The sequence below is a fragment of the Hylaeus volcanicus genome, chromosome 8 (genome assembly GCF_026283585.1).
Source record: "Hylaeus volcanicus isolate JK05 chromosome 8, UHH_iyHylVolc1.0_haploid, whole genome shotgun sequence".
NCBI classification, from domain to species: Eukaryota; Metazoa; Arthropoda; class Insecta; order Hymenoptera; family Colletidae; genus Hylaeus; species Hylaeus volcanicus.
The window spans coordinates 17850446-17868159 of record NC_071983.1 but is presented as its reverse complement, the minus strand read 5'-3'; the positions used below and the strand labels follow the sequence as shown (position 1 = coordinate 17868159).

General features: G+C 37.6%; 1 protein-coding gene and 1 non-coding gene across 4 annotated transcripts in view; both read right to left on the bottom strand.

Moving 5' to 3' along the window:
• LOC128881344 (limbic system-associated membrane protein-like) overlaps positions 1 to 17714 on the bottom strand; it is a 457278-nt gene that overhangs the window by 84910 nt on the left and 354654 nt on the right. For all 3 annotated transcript variants that reach the window (XM_054132294.1, XM_054132293.1, XM_054132295.1), the window contains exon 3: positions 7560 to 7767. In XM_054132294.1, coding sequence (XP_053988269.1) covers positions 7560 to 7767 — 208 coding nt within the window. The remainder of the gene's footprint in view (positions 1 to 7559; positions 7768 to 17714) is intronic.
• On the bottom strand, positions 14733 to 14839 carry LOC128881675 (U6 spliceosomal RNA). Its single transcript, XR_008458144.1, has one exon. It is a non-coding gene; the product is annotated as a U6 spliceosomal RNA (small nuclear RNA).

Here is a 17714-nt window from a genome sequence, read left to right as displayed (position 1 = left end):
GCGACGTGCAACGTAACAATGTTGCGTTTATAAAGCAATTATACCGAATAATATTATCGTCGATATGTAATTAAAAATTTAATATCCCTGCATTATTAATCTTTCAAGTAATTCTTTTGCTCTACCAATACAGATCGAGGGAACTCTGTGTAAGTATAAAGTAAATATCCCTTACTATCGTTTCTTTCTTCTACCTGTTTCAATTTCAACTAATGTACACCAGACTTTTTGATTAATTTTAATTTTCAGTCGGTCGTTTCTTTACACTGCACGTGTACTAAAACAACATTTCATTACTCTTTCTACACACAGGGACCAATACAAAACCAAGTATCACAGTAAAAGGAAAGATTGTCTACAGTTGCTGGAAATCAATAAATGGAAATACAATTTGAATATTAAGCAATAGTTCTTTAATTACTCTGGATTAATCAGTCTTTGTAATTCGACAGTTCTAACAATAATTTTAGCAACTTGGTTAAGAACATACACAAGACACGTTTTTTGACAAATACGCAATTGCAAAATATATTACGTATTCGTATACTACGAAATATCCTGTATAACACTGCATGACACGACCTTTATAAATTTAATCATCACGGTGACACAAACAAATGTTCTTCTCATTGAATTATAAATGATTGCAAGAGATACTTAAAGGAAACGAGAATGTATTTATTCGCTGTTTGACAAGTGGATTTAACAAGAGGGATGTGTCAATAAAATCAGCAAGGCGTCGATTATGAATTATTTAAATCCCATAAATCTCGATGATACCGTAGTGGACTTTAAGCGGCACACGTTTATGTTGCCAGATTTAACTTAATCGCATTTAATTAAAGTGCGTCCCTGGCATCGTCGATAATTCGATGACTCGACGGAAAATGTTTTCATGGTCCAATTATTAGATCCCATCGAAGTTCTGCTTACAAACATACACATGATACTGCGTGCTCGGGATAATCCACGAATTTACAGACGAATCTAATCTCTACTTGTAATCTCTCGCAGGCATCTTCAAAATATAGAATTTGAGCTATTTCATTCGTTAATCAAATATAAAGAAAATCCCCATAAAAAACTACAAGAAAGTAGAAAAAGATGTGAAATCTAAAAGAGCTGCCAGTACATGAAAGACCTTTCCAGTAAAGTGCAAGGTGACACTGTGTAACACAATATAAAATTCGGTGCTTTCCAACTATGCGCAGCTAAAATGCTGTGTTCAACAGTGCAGACGTTCAGATCCTAATGACAATTCATGTAAAGTGACTGCTCCGCACTTTGGCACTGAAATGAAGAAGCTAAATAGCGTATCATCCACAAACTGAGACTGTTTAAAAATTTGTCTAGATGTCCGCGGCCTGGAAGTAAAATGCTTGGCGTGATCAGGCCAATGTTAGCTCCTAACTGTTGACGAAAAGAATAAGAATCAGAATCAGAAGAAAAATCTACAATTTCTGATCGATTCATGACATGATATTACGATATCTCAGTTGTACATTGACCGATTTTATTGATTTTGGTTCTATTAGAAAGCTTATATGCGATTTACATTAGAAAAATGCCCTTAGATTTAGAAAATACAGCAGGCGTGACGAGATATTAATGACAGAAGTTTCGGGTTAGGTTGGAATCGCAGTTTTACAAGTAAAAGATACGTGGTAGTGCCAGCGCCAGTATACACAGTGGCGTATAATTTTTCATATACTTGGCGTCGAGACGCTACCGCGTCTCTAGATATATTGGGTTGTCCAGAAAGTTCGTGCGAATATTTCAGAAAAATTCAAAGGCACATTTGAATGTTGATATTCAGGGTATCTCAGTATTAGTGTAAGAACCGGAAATCGAGCCAACCTCGCGACTGAGGGCGTGCTACTCGGACGTTGTGATTGGTCGATGGTTTTCATTAATAATTCAAAAACGAGGCACCATCCGACATTTTTGCAAAAGAAATTGTGGTTCAGAATCGTCTCAGCTACCCCCTCCCCTTTCCGGTTTTTACACTAATTCTGGGACACCCTGTATATTTATTGAATTATATAAGTACCATTGTGTTCCATAACCTTTCCACTTTTTAAGGGATTTACGCATATTATTTGTTCTCAACCATTCCGATATATTCAGACGTATACCACCTACCAAAAATCGGCATAGACTTTCCGGGCAAACCAATAGATTATGAAATAATATTAATATGACATTTCCACTAAATTTTCTTTTCGGAACACTGTGTATAGTAGCCAGAACATGCGTATCGTTTAAAATGTATTCCATAAATTCAACCTTTATCTCTTGTAAAGTATTAACAACATATAAAAGCACTGTAACACTTTGAATAATACCGATTGGTATCAAGATAACAGCATGAAACATTTTAAGGATTAAATGTGTTTTCGTTAATAAATATAGAAGTAAACCATTGAATGCAGAAGTTTGTATATACTCTCAAGTAAGATCTGAGCAAAAAGTATCCGAAGATTTAAATCGATAGGAATTAATTTCGTCATTAAGCGTACATAACTATACGTTAGAATATTGGGTGAGTGCAATTTGAAAAATATTTAGTCAACGAAAGTTTGATTTTAATCTGCACAGCCGGTCGCGATATTATTAGCTTGATAACGAATTTCGTTTTAAGGGAATATACTGATTACTGAAATTATACGTGGAAAATTCCAGGAAGTGACTGTGAATGTTGTTGGCAACAATACTTTGCAAAAGTACGGGTGTACGATGCTGACTGCCGAAGTCTAGGACATCATAGCTTGCGTTTGCACTGATGTCGTGCAGGTAATAGGTTTAGCTACCGATTCTAGAGGTTTGCCTGAACGTACCAAGCAATAGAGTTTATTTCATATTTTACTTAATCGGTTCGATCGTTCTTGTATGTATACAAAAGCTTTTTGAAAAGGAAGTATATTAAAAAACGTATGTAATTTTTACATATTCAAACAAACCGTGATTTGTCTTGATCTCTATTGAAATAAACGAAGTCCAATGTCATAAATATGAATGGTCTGTTATCCGAGTATTTCAACATTCGAATAATCGTGTCTTATTAATTCGGATACAAAAGTTTCTACTATACTTTTGTACGAACAAGTTCTTCACGTGTACCGAAACTTCGGAACTAATTTCATTTCCTTTCAAGAATCCTCCTGCATATTTATAGACTAAAAACGAAATAAGAAAGACTGTATGGGCATACGAGGGCTAAAGAATTAAAAGAATGAAAATGGGGAGCGTGTACTCGTGAAAGGGCATATACGAGGTTTCATTTCCGAGAAGGGCTGTAAAGATTGCTCGCGTGCAACCCTCCATACGGCTTTCTCGCAAACTCGCGACCATATTGCTGCATAATAATAAGGTTAATGCCTTGCAAATTAAGTAGACGCGAAAGGTCTTTTGCGTGGCTTTACGTTCGTTTAACTGCTGAAGCTTGATCTTTGCCGACAATGCGCGAATATTATGATGAGGTATTAAGGCGATGCTCGTTTAACGTAATTAAATCTATAGTCTCGACACGTCATTTAATTGAAAAACCAAAGTGAGTACCGCTTTGGTTTATCAAGGTATTCATTGTATAGTTCATGTTGTTTCGTCTTTATCGATACTTGTGATTCATTTTGGCAGCCACTCGAATTAAAAATATTTTCCACTACTTTGTTGATGGTCTCAGAAGACATGTTAAAAATATCGTTTGTATTATTGCGTGAAGTGAAACGGGGGACCAAACACAATTGATCAAATGTATGTACATGTTACGGCAAATGTAATAAACTGGGGATTATCCATAATCTCCACTAAAGTTGGTAAATGTGATGGAGTATTATTATGGAGTATTTATCAAATCGGTGATTTTATATAATCCCCAACTCGAAATGGGAAATGTGATAAACTTGTTAATGCATATGCTGTCTACACGGAAATACTGTCTGAGTAGATTTGGACCTAGTTTAGTTTATTTTTGATATGTAACTGTTTCGTATAAGTTCAAATCTGAAAATTATTTCTTCTCAACTTAGGTCTTTCATTTTGGTCCACCCCAAAATCCCAACAGCTAGCCATTAAAGGGTGTTGTCAACGCAACCGCAAGAAGTTTCGTTCGTTTCTTTTATAGCTTTTGTTCTTTGTTCGTCGCTGTTATAGTTGTTGTGCTTTATGTTGTTCGTTTCTCTTGTAATTTTCGCGTTCCGTTTCATTTACAAGATTCAAGATAAGATGTTTAGGGAGTGGGGAAATAGAGGACCGCGAGGTGTTTAGGGAGTGGGGAAATAGAGAGGTAAGACACGGCGATTAGGGAAAGGGGCGCTCAGTCGTATTACGTTCGTTCGACAATAAAATAGGTATCGAAGGATGAGTGAAGTCACGCGCACCCACCCCGAGTTTACCAGACCGATTTGTTTGTTGTTCAATTATGGCATGTTCCCTGGTTGTTCGGACATGAATTAACGGTTTTGGTTTGGTGAATTATAATACCCAGTGCTCGTGCTCCGATGTCGACTACGGAGTCATTGGGCCCTGGTTGTACGGCCCAATGTCTCGTGGTCGATTTTCGAGCGTACCTCGCTACTGGTGCCAGGCGAGGTCTGGTGCTTGGGTGAACTCAATGGCAAGAGTTCTGGATTGGTTGCTAGCCATTATTCGGTGGTTACATTGATAATATGTAAGAAGTGAACTTCAAATCGCTAATGGAACGGTGCTCGGAGTGGGTACGCCTATCGACTTCTCAATACTTGTGTAATTTAACGTAAGGGACAAAGTGTTGTATTTAAATCAAGAATAAATCCATAATTTGTATAAGGTTTTTCTCGTTTTGTCTATACTCCGGTCCGATCCCTGTTCCCTTTCGCCCTTTGGTCGAAGGTAAACAAAGGGTGTGGGATATAACGATTAGAATAATCATTTGGAGGGTCTCGTGGAAAGTGCCCGGCTGTAAGGAAGTTAAATTAACATTTTAAAAATTTTTGAAAAATTTCAACTAACCCTAACTCTAACTCTTACTTCAGCAGTTGAAGGATCCCCGGAACTAATGTACTCTTGAAATTTGAAAACCGTTGCGAAACCGTACTTCGATGGAAAAAGGGAATAAAAACGGCGTTTACAGCCACTTTTTCACTTATGTGACCTGTCTATTAGGGTTACACCCGCCGTTTAGACAGCTTACCGCACTCAGATTTTTGATCCGATGCACTTGTTAAATTTTTCAACAATTTTGAAAATTTCAATTTAACGTCCTTACAGCCGAAGACTTATCACGAGACCCGCCAAATGTTATTTCAACCGTTATACCCCCCACCCTTTAATGGCTAAATGCATATTTGACTAAATTAACAAATCAACGCATGAATACTAGAAATACAGAACTAGAATAGAATGTTTACACTACATCCATGTGACATAAAATAACTATTAATTGAAGTTTTAGTTGTAAATTACAAAGCATTGTTATTCGCAGCCTCTCGCGTGATAGTGTCCAACAAAAAAACTATCCTTCTGACTAGTAACTACTCAAAAAATTGCGTTGTATTCTATGGGCTCCATCAGTCAAGACATTTATCACATTCGCCATTACGAGATGGGAATTATATTTAACTCAATTCAATATTCCCGTGTAGCGTCGGAACTGAAGTTATTTCTTGAGTCCCGTGATTCAGATAATAAAATGCAAATAAACATGTTAGTAAATAAAAACAACGATATTTGGGGGTAAACCCCGAGGAAAAAAGACCTTGCGGCCAAAAACCTCGTAAAATATATTTTAAATTAAAGAATACATGCATGCATATGAGTGTGTAAATTGTGTGTTCATGTATGTGTGCCGGAATGATTGCGTATGGCGCAATCATTCTACGGACCATGCATGATCGCTGTAATTCGGATCAAAACTGCTTTCGGCGATCAAAAATCGATTTTCGTGAATTCCAAAAATGGAAAAACTGTATAGGTACATCGATAGAGGATAAATTACTGTTTAATGTAGTGCAATCCATTTTTTGGTATTTGATTCCGTTTTGCTGTGGTGCGTATTCAAAGGCAGTTGAAATTCGTCCAAGCAAAACGCTTACGATATTACTCTAAAAAACTAGATAAAATAGATTCTAAAAAACTTTGCTCCGAAATACGATATTCAAATGAATTATAATGTTTACTAGATTTATATAGATAGTATTCAAGGCATAAAGTAAGACAAAATGTTAAAAACTTTTTAAATAATAGGGTCTGCTTGGAGAGAAGTACATTTAAGTAAAATTGTAACTTTACACATGGTTATAAAAAATTGACCGTACTTGTCCAAGGTTTCATTGCTATCACAGGAAAGTGTGAACCATTCTCTATCAGATTCTGCAATAATTGGGTGCCCGGGCTGACATAGTTTTGATGTCTTTTTCCTGCCTGAATGGCAATAAAATACGAAAATGTCGTTTTTTGGGGAAAACCCACCCCCAACTTCAGGCCTATCTGCAGAGTGAATGAGCAACCTTACGTCAACGCCGTTCATGGTATCAGATGCGCGAATGCTTTATTAACAGGTCCCCAAAAATTCAGATTTTTTTAATCACGCTTTCGTTATCAAATCGGAGCAGATTTGAAAGAGTAGTGGGCACAGATAAGTGGTATTCAGAAGTGGAGCGAGCGTCTGCAGCCGTACGTGGTCAGACCAGACCGGACCCCACTTTAACGTGGGTTGACCACGTACGGCTGCAGGCCCTCGCTCCGCTTCTGAATGCGGGCCACTTACTACTCTTTCAAATCTGCTCCCCCCCCCCCCCCCCCCCCCTCCCCCAAGGGCGCCTATGGGGAGCACGGTATGGGTGATGGCATTTTCTGGATCAGGGAGCCCAGAGAATGCATTGAGTCCAAAATCGAGACTATCGTCCAAAATTTGTGGATTTTAGAGGGGGTGGGAGGTTCCGAGGGGTGGGTATGTCCGAGAGGGATTTCAGGGGGTGCATTTTGTAGAGGGCATCAAAGAGAATCGGCCTAAATGTTTTTTTAATTTTTTTAACCCTTTCCATTACTCCTGGCACCTTCAGAAGTGACGTTTTCCGACGCGCCCTCCTTTAAGGGGGTGAATTAACCCCTTCGCACCAACCCTCGCCAATGCAACTTTACACACGCCTAGGGGACACTTCAAAAATACTCCTCACGGAGTTTAATTCCAATCGGTTGAAAACTTCCATGTTTTTGAACCGTCTAAAAGTTTGTTCGCTAAGTTTTGATCGTTAGTGTACTTTGGATTTGAGACGCCTTTTAATTACTATCTGGGCAGTTATAAGTAACTATTTAAAAGTAATTGAATTACTCAGTAATTAAGAATAAGGTATTGCATAATTACCAAAATAAAAGTAATAAACAATTACTTAAATAATTACTTTCTAATTCCAAAGTAATTGTTCCGAATTGTAATAAATTCCAAAATAATCAATACTTTACAGCTCTGGTTGGAATACTTTGTTCGAGTAGAACTCCCACTGCGAGAGGTTCACATCCAATTGTTGTAACGTTGATTAAATCTAAAGTCGCCTAAATCTAAAACTTTGCACGATACTTACCGACAACTTCCAGATAACCAGTCTGACACTTCATCGGGTCCGTGTTAATTTGACACATGTACCATCCTCTGTCCGATTCTCTTACTTCCCGTATGTGGAGAAACCATGTATGGTTATCGCTCCGAGAGACGGCTATCCGATGATTTTTCGTAATAACATGGCTGGCTATCGTCAGTATTGTTTGGGTGTCTACTTGCAGCCATGCTACCTGTAACACATTGCACATAAAGTAAGGGTTAATAATAACGACGACGGTTCTACTCTGTATGAAAACGGCCTTTCTATCATTTGGAGCGGTTGCTCTCGAACGAGTAATTCTACCTATGCCTTTATCCGTAAGCCGAGATATTCTAATCGAATAAAAAATTCTTCAGAATTACCGGAGTAACCTTACCCTTCTCGAATGGGTTTCGGTTATGCGGTAAATCGGCCTAACCACTTGGAAAAAAGGGAAAAGAAACATAGAGTAAACATTCTCTTTCCTAGCTGCACTTTGCCACGAGTCGAGGAAGAAAGAAAAAAGAAGGGGAAATGAAAGGCCAAAAAGCTGGCGTATCTTGGCCCAAAAGCCTAGCTCTTGGCATGCAGTAAATCAAGCTGTTAAGAAAATGTGATCTGTTTGTAAAAAAAAAGGGGCTGAAAGTACCGAAAACTATTCACACGTGGACCGCATTGAGGTTGTTTCGTCTGCCGACGTTGAATCGTCCGCGCGCGCGCGTCTGTATTCCCAGCTCCCCTTTGTGACGCTGATATGAGCACGTGATCACGTATTTTCCACGCTCATATGCCCAAACGCTTTGGTATGGGCGCTAGCAATATTTTCATTCGCGGCGCGTACATCTACCTTCAAAGGCGAAGGATAATGCCATTTCGGTGGGCAAACATTTATCCCGAGATATCATTCAGTCCGTAATTTCTCGAGTGACGTGCCCCGTGACTCTTGCCTCTGACGCACGAACCGAGCCTCGCTTCCCTAACGAAAAACAATCTCTACTTTCGCCGGATCGTACGAAATATTTTAATCGGTGATAATAGCAATTCTACCGTAGCGTCGTTTGAAATTTCGCTCCAAATACTATTCGATTAAAAACTAATATTTCTCTTACTGCCACGGTTGTCGCGAAAGCAACGTTTCGACTCGACATAGCGTCGCACAGTGGTAAAAACGGCCTATTTAGGTGGATATTCGGTAAAAATTTCATATCAACTGATCGAGGAATGGACTTAGCACTGTCATTAAGGATGTTTGACAAGATAAAAACTGCATTGAGGATTAAATTTTATCAACTGACACTTGATCAAACATACCACTGTTTACAATCATCAGGTAATTACCTCGTTCAGATCACATTTAGTGCCAGCTCTCTAAGTCTGTTTGATTTTTTTTTCATCTTCATATAATTATTAAAGATAAGTACAACGTAATATATACCAGTTAACAGATTTTAAGAGGTCTTAAATAATTTGGTAGAGATAAAACAAGTTAAAATCTAAATTTTCAAGAAACTTAACTTTTGAAATGCTGTAACTTTTTTGCATCAACTTGCATCACCTTCCGGGTGACATAGCTTTGAAGTGCAACATCTACAGAATACGCAGAAAAAGGAATTACACCCATCCTGACCCATAGTGCTTATACAATCACCTCTCTTAATAGGGCCGGTCCACTATGAAGAAATTAAATTTAGATACTGGTCATTAATATTAAATAATTCATCAATAAGTCATAAATAATTTTATACCTGAAACAGTATAATATAACAAAGTCGCTTTGTTCACTTGTTAAATTTCAGGCATTTGTCATGCGATTCTAACAATTAAAAATTTGCATTTGCTCTCAGTCGAATCGCAGACGAAGTCGCACATCATTGAGATCTAGTTTGTAAAACTTCTATTACCAATTATTTAAAACCAGGTATTTGCATTTTCAATATTACTTAAATCTGATATCAGATTCCCTCCACGTAAAAATAGAAATAAAAAAAAAAAAATTGCTGTAAACAGTGGTATCTTTGATCAAGTGTCAGCTGACAAAATTTAATTCTCAATTCACTTTTTATCTTGTCAAACATCCTTAATGACAGTGCTAAGTCCATTCTTTGATCAGTTGCCATGAAATTTTTACCGAATGTCCACCTAGATTGGCCGCTTTTACCAATGTGTGTCGCGTCTTGATTTATTCCTGGACAAAAGATAACTCGTTTTGTTGTTAAGTTCAGAAGGATAGATTTAAAATTCTCTAATTTATCACCCGCGGCGGCGCGGTGATACATGCCATCTGTTAGACACGCGAGCGTGAACCACCGATGGTACGCGCCGGCGTGAACATGTTAAACATCGCCTCGTAGTAATGTACTATGTAATTACATACAAAAGCTTTACTATGCTTCCTTATACTTGTCAGTAACATTAGTATTATTAATATATTTTTAATTATTATTTTACCTTCAGCTTTCAAATTCAAGTCATTTTGGGAATAGCCCCATTCTTTCTATTATTAGATCCACGTTATTGGTAACCACGAATAAATTGTATATCTTGCTGTACACTGGTTTCTTCCACGTTCTCAGCACTGTATTAATTTTGTTTTAATTTCCAGTTTATTTTACTTTCAACTATTTCCATTGGTTTATTCACGGTATATGTCTAAATACAGAAAATCTTATTGCGCTTATTTATACAAATATGACAAGACATGATTAAACTTTTTTCATTCAGGCACCCATTTATGATTGTGATTTTTTTCGCAATCCAAAAAGTATAAAATATGTAAATAATTTGTGATGATTTATTGATTAGGTAACAATATATGTACACATGAAAAAATGTAGTTTTAAAATTTGTTTAAAAGCATGCAAAAATATGAAATTAAAAATTGCATAAAAAGTTGTAAAATTGTATTTATTATAGTTATAAAAATTATATACCCTATTTTTCGTAAAAACTGCATTTTTTGCAATAACATAAATAAAAGAGAATATTAAATACTTTACAGTAAAATCTCGCGACCCCAAGATTCGCTTAGCGACCCCATTTGGGGTCGCGACCCATGGTTTAAGAACCCCTGGTGTAGACGAATGAATGGTTATACGAGATAGACAAATTTCATGTTATTGCAAATCTTCGATAGTAATATTTTACTATAATACCAAATACCGCAAAACTGCTTAGGTCTCAAATGAATGTTATATAGGCAATTTTGTTTCTTATCAAAAGTTCTGATAACTAGTTAAGTTTATATTTGCAGTTCTCAAACACTTTCAACACTCAACCGTTCAAAAGTTTAGGATCGGTAAATTACATTTTACTTTGGATTGCATTTGGACATACATTTAGGAAGACTGCTTCACGCTCTGTTAACGATGCCACTACCTTATTAAAGCGATTTGTACGAATACGTTAATCTTCGAAGCAGACCATTACTTTTTCAGCTTTAAAGTTAGTATAAAATATCATGTTTTCTTATATCATAAAACGATCTACCCGTAATTTTATCCTGCAATCTCAACATGTATAAAAAACTAAGCAAAGGATGAGACAATTTTTAAACTACCTGACCCCAAGTACTCGCTGCAAAAAACAGTTTGATTCCAGACACATAAAGTAAAATTCTACGAAGTTAGTATTGAAGCAATGCATAAGATAATGACGTAATATATTGTTAGCCGCGAATTCAGCTTGCGATAATTTATGTTAATAATGGTAAGGCATATTTTGGTGTGCACACCAGTATTCCTGAGTTTCTTAGTATTCAATTTTCTTATATATATTTTGATTGTTCAGACGTCAGCTATATTTGTGCAGAATAACATGACTAACAAGAGTGAGAAGTTGGACGCACCACGCACAATCATTTACTATTTCGGTAAGATCAATGAACTTCTACAGCTTGATAATAAATAAATGCATGTACAAAGTTTAAAATTTATATGTAGAATTTGGGATTGATCGAGAGTGACGAATAATTAAAATGAGCGAGGAGTGTTGAACAGAATGTATTTGAATAATACAATTGAAATGTATAAAAAGATTGATGCAGTACATCTGTATGCTATGACTGTTGCATGAAGATCCTCCTCCTTTTTCGAAGCCGGTTAAAAAGACTCTCGAACGCCCTCCTGTCACTTGCATCGAAACAAAAGGCAACGCGGTACGATACCTCGTGAAGCCATCCGAAAAGTGTCGAATACATCGATCATTCGACCGACGTTTCTACCGATCGAAACATAACCTCCCTTCATATATGTATCAGAGACACTTGGATCGAAAATCTCAAGTATCCTCCAATTTTTATAACATAGACCTCTTAATGTCTTCAAACTCTGATTGTAAACTTGTATCCAGCTATGATGCGTTCTTCGAGGGTCATTCAAATATAAACAGAAATTTGTTTACACAGCTTTATTGAGGATAGATAAAAATGCAAATGGTTGTCTTATTTTTCTACGTAGATCCCTTTAACAGAAATACACCTTCTCCATCAGATAGGAAGCTTTCTGATCCCATCATAGAAAAGAGAATTTAGCTGTCAGCAGACAATTGCGCACTTACAGTTAAACTTGTGAATCGCTTTGAAGAAGAAAGGGAGGCTTTTTTGACCATATCGCAACCTGTAATGAAATATGGGTCCATCACTATACCCCAAAAAACAATAGAATGAGTATAGGATGGCGGAAAGTTAAGGGTGCACAGGAGCCAGAGCCAAACTCCGAGTTGACTTCAGCGACAGTTGCAGAAAAAGTAGGAAACTCCGGGACAAGGACAGAGAGGGCAATACAACAATTGCAGGAGAAACGAGGACAGGGCGATTAGGCTAGCATGATTTTTTTCCTGAACATTGAAGCAAAGAAGCAATATTTTCTAATAATTCTGGTTTTAATATATTCGTTACACTTTGGCGGATGCGATTCGGGCTTAAAACTTTATAAACAATAAAATGAAGATAGCAAACGTACTTTTATTGTTTATAAAGTTTTAAGGCCGAAATTGCAAAATCAGGCCTTGGAGTCGCATCCGCCAAAGTGTAACGAATATATTAAAACCAGAATTATTAGAAAATATTGCTTCTTTGCTTCAATATCCTGGACAGCGACAGTTGCGAAAAAAAGTAGGAAACTCCGGGACAAGCATAGATAGATTCTTGTCTCTCCAATGATGCGGTGACAGACGCTACCCAACAATAAGGACTCAAACGAGGACACGAAACGTAGGATATGAGATTGGTCGTGCAGGTAAAGCTGTCGACTGTGGATCCGAGGATCGTGGGTTCGAATCCCCGTGCCTTATTTTTCATTTAGACTCCTACAGTATTTGTATCTATCACCAATAAAGTTGTGTACAAAAATTTTGGTATGTAATTGAATGACCTCAGTATTTCGCGAATTCAGACAGGGATGTTTCACTGGAAACTGACCCAAAAGAAAGATAGTCCGTAAAGGGGCTGGAAAGCCAACCTTAAAAATAATACGTGACGCATAGTTACGGACGCACGGTTGGTGTGCCGGTGTCTCCGTAAATTACAGAAATTCGCAGGAGAAGCCGTAAATACTTGGTTATCATACTTGGCGGAAGCATGGAAGGGTATTATACCTAGATTCGCGTACATCGTGGCCAGAGATGACGCCAACCATGGATATGGCTTCACCGTTTCCATTCATCGGAGTGGATATCAAATGCAATAGTTCATGGTCCGCTTCCGACTAGGTGGTCGACCAGTCCTCGACCTCTACCTCCTAATCCAACCGCCCACCGTTTCACACCGGTCTCTGGCAGATTTACAGGCGCGGGGTTTGATATCTGCATCCGAGAGTCCTGGGCTAGTTCCACCCGTCTCGAATCTCTATATACTTTCCCTAACTTGCGATTTCACAAGGCCATTTCTAAGGTAAATCAACCAACGATGCTATTGGACTAATCGGAAATCTCTCAGCCAGCTTTTCGGTTAGCACCGTCGCATTAGTGTTAATGGACGTTACCGTACAACTTTCTTTGGCCCGTGTCCGAGTCTATTATGTAACGTTTCGAGACACAGTCAAATGTGTGGGAAGGTGGAACAAATTTGGACACTTTTTGTGATTAATATATTTAATAATTGATTAGAATATTGTAGGAAGCGAACATTAAATAGGCGATCAGCTGAGGTAAACGAACGCATATGTAAACACGTTATAGAAAAACGTGCGAACGCGAGTCGACGAAAGGCGACAAAAACCACAGCTGATCGCCTGCCACCTGAATGCGTTGAGCCGCGAGCGCGGCTGTATGTGTGCGCCGAAATATGAAATATGTAACGAGCGATAATACGTTTGCGAGCAAACGTTTTTCAAATCCTCGTCGAAATTCGAGAATGTTCGGGCGTCGTGCATATAAAAGGACGTGTCCACGGCGCGGGCATCAGAACATATAGAAGTCTCACGAAGTACGATTAACGATTAAACGGTTGCGAATAACGATTATAACGATTACGGCTACTTTTCACGGTTACGATTTTGGCTACGATATTATCTGGATTACGAATAACGATTATAACGATCACGGCTACGTCTACGGATTACGATATTGTCTTACGAAATTGTCTCATTTTCTGTCTGATATTTGGTGTATCTGTCGTATTAATCAATAAAGGATAGATCTTCAAACTTCTATTCCTACAATGTTAAGACATCATTAATCCCACGCGCATGGTTTTTTAACTTGATTCACTTTAACCTCTTCTTCCTTACACGCATACCAACCTAACTCACTCTCCACGCATACCAAAACCAACTCTCACAAAATGTTGCATCCCAAATTCCAACAACATAAATGTAGTGGAAAAATATTAAAAAAACCAGTAGATTGTATGATGTTCATGTTCTTTATTTCAGTGCATGTGCATTTATGCACATTTTGCACTCCTCCTTTCCTTTATATATAGGACATTCTTTGCATTCAAATGTTACAAAATTTCTTACAGTTAGATAATATAATATACGTAACATGTGTATAAACTTTATGATATGTTTACAGTATAAACTTTGAGTATCAAAACAGTTTGAACAATAATATCTTATATTTATGATTAAGTCTAACATATTATAAAAATCAGTTTTTTTTTCGTTATTATTATGTTTAGCTTATTTTATTTAGGAACTTCTTTTTCATTTACTTAGACTAACCAAAAGTGTTTATCTTAAAAATGTGGAACGCTTCACGATTTTGCGTGTCATCCTTGCGCAAGGGCTATCCTAATCTTCTCTGTATCGTTCCAATGTTAGTACATGTACTGCCGAAGCAAGTACAGGAGATTTTATGATAGGATTTATATTTAAATAAAGTTAACCCTTTGCACTTTTATGTCGAGCGTGACGCGACATTAGTTTTTATCTCAGGAGCTCCTTTGTCGAGTCCCACTCGATATTCTTTCATGTCCAAATGAATAGGTAAGGCCTGGAACATATGATAAACACTTTTGTACAGCCCGAAGGAAGACACAAGGATTGTGCAGTTTGCTCAAATAGAAAAATACCAGGAGGAAGAAGGAAAACAAACTTTTTTTGTGAAACATCTGATAGAAAACCAGGATTGCATCCTGAAAATTGTTTCAAGAGATATCATACACGTAGAAATTACAAAATACAACAATAGTGTGAATAAAACTGGCATTTAAGTAAATTGTTTCTTTCTTTATTGACTTAAATTGCCTTTTTTTTTAGTTAAAGTAAATTTCAAATAAAACACTTAAAAGCGTTGAGAGCTGCTGGTAACTAAATTGAAACATAATTCGGAGTCCAAAAAGTTAACGAACTATAACAAACGTGAAGACAGAAAAAGTTACTGGTTTTTTATTTAGAGAAATGCAGTTATGCTTATCAAGACCAACCCTTACGCAAATCTTTAACTTTTTCGACATTCAGGATATGATTCGCGAGACATTCGCCTCAATTTCCGTTTTTCGATCAAACGTCTTGACAGCTGACAGGAGAAGATGAAATCGAGTTTTGGTGATAAGGAGACACAATTTTGAAGCAATCATTTTTTGACGAGGTATGTTAAGTTTGTGTTGCAAAGCGCAGAATATAATCTATTTTACTCCATACATGTAACACTTTATTTCTTATGCATTGTTACAACATGGCGTCCGAGTTCGCACTGACGACACTTGCTCGATGCACATTCACAAGGAAAAAAAATACAAATGAATGACGACATTTCATAGGTATTGTAGAGACATTGGTCATATATCACAATATCTCTACAGTTTGCAAATTCCAAATACTGTTGATTTTCTTTCAATTCTGAAAACGTTGAAAATACAGGAATAATAATTGAGAAACGTAGCTATGTGAACCTGGCATCCGACTTTTCAAAAATTCAACAATTATCATATCAACAATTGCTGTATAATTTAAACTATTGAGGTACAAACGAAACGAAAAGCGGCACAAACGGCTACAAACGATTCTAAAGAACAGGGAAAAAACATATTGCAAAAATCTAAATGTCGGGTGCTGAGCATTAAAAAAATTTTGTTTAATTATTAATTGATGAAATACTATCATTTTCTACAAAAAGAGAAACGTAGTAAGTCGATTGATTGTCCAGAATTAGAAGAATTGTGTGCAAGACTTGTCACGAGTTAAGGTTCCAATTTTGCTATTTATGTCTATCCTTCAGGTCATTGCCACTACTGAATTATACTACTGGCACTGACACAACCCAGACGGAGAGCAAACCGAAGGGATACGTTTCTGCACTTAATCCGTCATAAATCTTGCACACGGGTGACCAGAACCTTGGATTTGGTATCGCTAACAGAACTAGGACGTTTTCCAATTCTTTAGAATAGACAGTAAATAATGAATCAGTAACGTTTTCTTTCTGAAATAAATTCGAGAAGTCGGTTTTGAAGAATATTTATTATAATGTATTACTCTTGCGCTCAGTCCGTAGTCAAAACCTGTGCGAAGAGAGAGCGAAACAAAATTAATGTGAGGGCTGTGCTGGAATAAGAAGGCAGTTCCATTTTTTATGGTTTTGAGAGTAGAACATAATCACGGATTTAAAAAATTCCTCTTTCTCGTAATGCAATGACCAGACAGCTCTACTAATGATGTCAATTTGACGGAGACAAAGCAGGAAGAATGAATTTTCCACTAATTTTACGATTTTTTATATTCAGTTTGTATTGCCAAATGTTTTAAGAATAAAATAAACATGTGTTCGAAAGAAAATGTTCTTTTCATTCGAAAAATCCTTTAAATTTCAGGTGTGTTTTAGAACGGCGCGCAATAAGGAGGCAGCGCCAAACGTTAATCCTCTCCCCACCATTCTGAAAAGGAAGGATGGAATCCGAAACGACACAATTTCATAATTAGGTACCTATGCTATGATATAAAAAAGAAAAAGAAAGAAAATTGAAAAAATCTGAATTTTAGAACGTTTTTTTAAATTTCCTAAAACTTTGAAAAAATGGAACTGCCTCCCTATTGATGCACACCCCTCATCTTTACTTCAACTCCGGAGCGTGTATAGTCGCTTGCTGGTCGGTTGGCGCGCGATCGCCAAACTAGAGGGGTACTGAGGGGACAGGGGATTGCTCGGTCCTCTAAAGAAAGGGACGTTCGGTCCGCCTAAACTTCCCCCTTTTTTTCGAGCAGCCGCAAGGCGCCTGCAAAGGCGTATTCTGATACCTGAATAGTAACCTGGCTCCGTCGTTTGTGCGGGCGTCCGGTATTCGAGGGTTAACCTTACGCCAATGATTACTATTGCCCTCTCACTCTATCTTGTTCACGGTCTTCGTCTCGCGGTAGCGTTTGCCTAGGCCAATACCAAAAATGCGTATTTTGATGTGGCCAATACCGAAGATGCGTGCAGGTAGGGCTGTCGACCTTCCGCGCGCCAACTCAGCAGCAAGCGACTATACGCAATGCAAATCTCAGAATTTTGGTTTTACGCGAGAAAGAATTTCTCGAATCCTCTCAAAGTCGTCGCTACTCTTTTGTTACGAGCCAGGGCGATAGCAACGCGCGTGTGAGCCCTGCGAGTGGGTTGAATTCAAGAATCGGAGAAGATACGATTAGTCCTGTTTATTTCAATGGATCCAAAGATTGAGGATGGAGTAGAAATCGCAGACGACTCTGACGCGAAGTCAGATAGCTGCTGGGAATTGGTATT